This window comes from Salvelinus sp. IW2-2015, unplaced genomic scaffold (genome assembly GCF_002910315.2).
Source record: "Salvelinus sp. IW2-2015 unplaced genomic scaffold, ASM291031v2 Un_scaffold930, whole genome shotgun sequence".
NCBI classification, from domain to species: domain Eukaryota; kingdom Metazoa; phylum Chordata; class Actinopteri; order Salmoniformes; family Salmonidae; genus Salvelinus; species Salvelinus sp. IW2-2015.
This window is the reverse complement of record NW_019942653.1, coordinates 1-4,592: the sequence shown is the minus strand read 5'-3', so window position 1 is coordinate 4,592 and position 4,592 is coordinate 1. Positions and strand designations below refer to the sequence as shown.

At 50.5% G+C, this 4,592-nt stretch overlaps 1 protein-coding gene across 1 annotated transcript in view; it reads left to right on the top strand.

The window, feature by feature from the left end:
* LOC112069201 (neuroligin-3-like) overlaps nt 1-3,954 on the top strand; it is a gene marked incomplete at its 3' end in the record, with an annotated part of 166,256 nt that extends 162,302 nt beyond the window's left edge. Inside the window, exon 3 of the mRNA XM_024136492.1 lies at nt 3,805-3,954. Within this exon, the coding sequence (XP_023992260.1) occupies nt 3,805-3,954 (150 nt within the window). The remainder of the gene's footprint in view (nt 1-3,804) is intronic.
* Between the last annotated feature and the right edge of the window lie 638 nt (nt 3,955-4,592).

Here is a 4,592-nt window from a genome sequence, read left to right as displayed (position 1 = left end):
CATGCATTCCCTCCTCCTCTCTCTCCTCCTCCTCTCTCCTTCCTCCTCCTTCCTCTCTCATCCTCCTCTTCCTCTCTCCTCCTCCTCTCCTCCTCCTCCTCCCTCCCTCTCTCCTCCTCCTCCTCCTCCTCCTCCTCCTCTCCTCCTCCTCCTCCTCTCCTCCTCCTCCTCCTCCCTCCCCTCCTCCTCCTCCTCCTCCTCCTCCTCCTCCTCCTCCCCGCTCTCATCCTCCTCCCTCTCCTCCCTCCCTCTCTCCCCCTTTCCTCTCTCTCCTCCTCCTCCTCTCCTCTCCTCCTCCTCCTGCTCTCTCCTCCTCCTACTCCTCTTCCTCCCTCTCCTGCTCCTCTACTTCATCTTCCTCCTCTCCTACTCCTCTCCTCCTCCTCCTCCTCTTCCTCCCTCTCCTCCTCCTCCTACTCATCTTCCTCCCTCCCTACTCCCTCTCATCAATTCTCCTCCTACTCCCTTCCTCCCTTCCTACTCCTCTCTCCTCCTTCTCCTACTCTCCTCCCCTCTCCTACGCCTCCTCCCTCCTCCTCCTCCTCCTCCCCCCTCTCCCCCCTCTCCTCCTCCTCTTCCCTCTCCTCCTCCTCCTGCTCCTCATCTTCCTTCTCTTTCTTGGTTGAATAAGTGTCTGTGGTGGAGTGTGGCTTTATAAATTATATTTTATCTCCAGATACCAGCTAGATATATGAAGAAACCCATAAATAAAGAGATACATGTATACACAATATTCCTTTACCATACAAGGACAGGAGTGTGTGGGTAGTGCATGTGCGTGTGTGTGATTGTGTGTGTGGCTACAGCAGATGCAATAGATTCAGACTCTATATTCAGGAGGATGTTGTCCTGATTAGCCCTTCTTGAGGATTCTGAATTGCGGCTTGCCGTCGCCATGACAACCTGAATAGAATATAGTCTTTCTAATCCATTGCTCTCGCTCTTCCTCTCTCTCTCTCTCTTTCTCTCTCTCTCCTCTGCTCTTCTCTCTCTCTCTTCTCTCTTCCTCCCCCCCTCCCTCCCTCTCCTCTCTCTCTCTCTGTCTCTTTTTTTCTCTTCTCTCTCTCTACTGGCTTCTCTCGCCTCTACTCTACATCGTCTCTCTGCTCTCGTCTCTCTCAATCCTCTCTGCTCTCTCATGCTGCGTCTACCGCTCGTCCTCGCTCTTGATTCTCCTCTCTTCTCTTCTTTTCTCTCTCTCTCTCTCTCTCTCTCTCTTCTGACTCTTTTTCCTCCTTTCTTAAGGCTGAGGTAAACAGACACAGAGAGAGGAGGAGAGAGAGGGAGAGAGGGAGGAAGAGGGGGAAGAGAGTGAGGGAGGGGGGAAGAGGGAGAGAGAGGGAGGAAGGTGGAGAGAGGAGGGAGGAAGAGGGGAAGAGAGAGGAGGAAGAAGGGAGAGAGGAGGGAGGAAGAGGAGAGAGAGGAGGGAGGAAGAGGGGAGAGAGAGGAGGAAGAGGAGAGAGGAGAGGCAGGAAGAGGGGAGGAGAGGAGGAGAGGAGAGGAGGGAGAAGAAGGGGAGAAGAGGGAGGAAGAGGGAGAGAGGAGGGGAGGAAGAGGGAGAGAGAGGGAGGAAGAGGGGAGAGAGAGAGGAAAGGGAAGAGGGGAGGAAGAGGGGAGAAGAGGGGGAAGAGGGGAGAGGAGGGGGAAGAGGAGAGAGGAGGAGAGGGAGGAGGAGAGGGTTAAACATAGGGGAAGCACTGTGAAAGATAAAGAGAACCGTGAGAGACAGATAGAGGAGGCAGTGTGAGAGAGAACCTGTGAGAGACATATTGAGAGTGTGAGAGAGGGGCCTTTTCTTCCACTAAGCTTCTAGAATTATTTTATCTCTGCAGTTGCTCTAGGGCCGACTAAGCTATGAATCAAAGCCTTATTCTGAAAAACCTAACTAAAAGATGAGGACATTTCATACACCATGAAATGCATCAATAGACTGCAAACTACTAGAGTAGACAAAGTGTACTTTGACAGCAGCACTTAGGCTACAGTTGACCTGCATGTAGACAAACAGCTTTGTCCTCTAGCTCATTCATTTACTAGACAATTTATTTTACCTTTATTTAACTAGGCAAGTCAGTTAAGAAGAAATTCTTATTTAGAATGACGGCCTAGGAACAGTGGGTTAACTGCCTTGTTCAGGTCGCAGGATGATAGATTTTTTATCTTGTCAGCTCAGGGATTTGATCTTGCAACCTTTCAGTTACTAGTCCAATGCTCTAACACCAACTAGGCTACCTGCCTCTAACCACTAGGCCTACCTGCCTCTGACCACTAGCTGTCTAACCTGCCTCTGACCACTAGGGCTACCTGCCTCTTGACCACTAGGCTACACTGCCTCTAACACTAGGCTACCTGCCTCTGACCACTAGGCTACCTGCTCTCTAACCACTAGGCTACCTGCCTCTAACCACTAGGCTACCTGCCTCTACCACTAGGCTACCTGCTCTAACCATAGCTACCTGCCTCTACCCTAGGCTACCGCTCACACTGCACTGTGTACCACTAGGCTACCTGCTCGCCTAACTACCTGCCTCTAACACTAGGCTACTGCCTCTAACCACTAGGCTACTGCTCTAACCTAGCTACCTGCGCTACCACTAGGCTACCTGCCTCTGACACGTAGGCGCCTGGCCTCTAACCACTAGGCTACCTGCCTCTAACCACTAGGCTACTGCCTCTAACCACTAGGCTACCTGCCGCCCACATATATAATATCCGGTTTCATATACTGTACTGTATAAGACTATATGCATGTAGTATATCCTTATGTACATACAAACATGTACGTAGCAGCAAAACAGCTGTGTCTATTTAGTTGACTAGGTTACATGTTACTGTCAACAGTGATTAGCATAACAGTGTTTATTAGGTTAGGGTTCAGGTATGTCATCAGAACAGATATTGCTCTTTATTGGGGAAGCAAGCTAGCCTCCTGGGGCCAAAACAAGCTAGCCTCCTGGGGGCCAAAACAAGCTAGCTCCTGGGGGCCAAAACAGGCTAGCCTCCTGGGGGCCAAAACAAGCTAGCCTCTGGGGGCCAAAACAAGCTAGCCTTCCTGGGGGCCAAACAAAGCTAGCCTCCTGGGGCCAAAACAAGCTAGCCTCTTGGGGGCAAAACAAGCTAGCCTCCTGGGGGCCAAAACAGCTAGCCTCCTGGGGGCCAAAACAAGCTACCTCCTGGGGCAAAACTAAGCATCCTCCTGGGGGCCAAAACAAGCTAGCCTCCTGGGCCAAAACAAGCTATCCTCCTGGGGGCCAAAACAAGCTAGCCTCCTGGGGGCAAAAGAGCTAGCCTCTGGGGCCAAAACAAGACACACATTGGATTATAACGCTGTAGTTAGATCCACCCGAGGAGAATTCTAATGTCTGTACAACATCCAGCTGCATCGCCAGCCCAGGTACTGTTGACTAGTGACAGATTCTCCTTTTCCCCTGACATGATGACTTAACAATTCATCTGTCTCGAAATGGAAGTCAAATCATCGACATAGTCCAATCTGTTTCTATCCGCACTGGCTAGTTGACTTGGGGTGCGTCTGAAATGGCATAATTTTCCTTATATAGTGCACTACTTCTGTCCAGAGCCCCTGGCCAAAGGTAGTGCACTATATAGTAAATAGTGTCCCATTTTGGACAGAGGCCTAGATTTAATCCCATCATAGAGTAGCTGGTACCTGGGAGGTGTCTGTGTGTGTCTGTGGTGTTTCACCACTGCTTTCTGTCTGAGTGTTTGAGTTTAACCCCTTGCTGCTCTGGACGAGAGGGAGGATGGCAATGTGAATGTGTTAATGGTAAACAACTCTTCCAGACATWCGAGACACCGGGGCCAAACCGGTGATGGTGTACATCCACGGGGGATCCTACATGGAGGGGACCGGGAATATGATCGACGGGAGCATCCTGGCCAGCTACGGGAACGTCATCGTGATCACCCTGAACTACCGCGTCGGAGTACTAGGTAAGGCTCTCTACCGCTAACGTCTTTGGTCATCTTTTCTACCATGTCTGCTGATGTTTTTGGAGCTTTTCTCTACGATCTGTTTTCCTGTGACAGCCCTCAGAGGAGGCTGGTGGGAGGATCTATAGGAGGACCGGGCTCACTGTAATGGTTGGAATGGAATGATGGAACGGAGTCCAACACGTCCTACACATGAAAATGACATGTTTGACTCTGTTCCATTTACTCCGTTCCTGCCATTACAGTGAGCCCATCCTCCTATAGCTCCCCCCACCAGCCTCCTCTGGTAGGTCAGATATGTATGTTGTTGACATACGTACGTACGTTAACATGTAAAGGTGTTTGCTTGATGCTGTTTACCCAATGTTGGATACCATGCTTGCTGCTATTATACAAAGAGGAGTAATTATTGGGTGACACTGTGAGTGTTTTCTGTTGCTGGGTTAGGAATACATGAAGAAATTATTGTAATGAGAGTGGAAAAAAAGACTTGATGGGATGGGCGTGATACCAGAGAGGATTTAGAGAGAGRGAGAGTTAGAGAGAGGGAGAGAGCAGGGAGGAGAGAGAGAGGGAGATGAGTGTGTGAGAGAGGGAGAGAGCAGGGAGGAGAGAGAGAGGCAGAGCGAGAAAGAGAG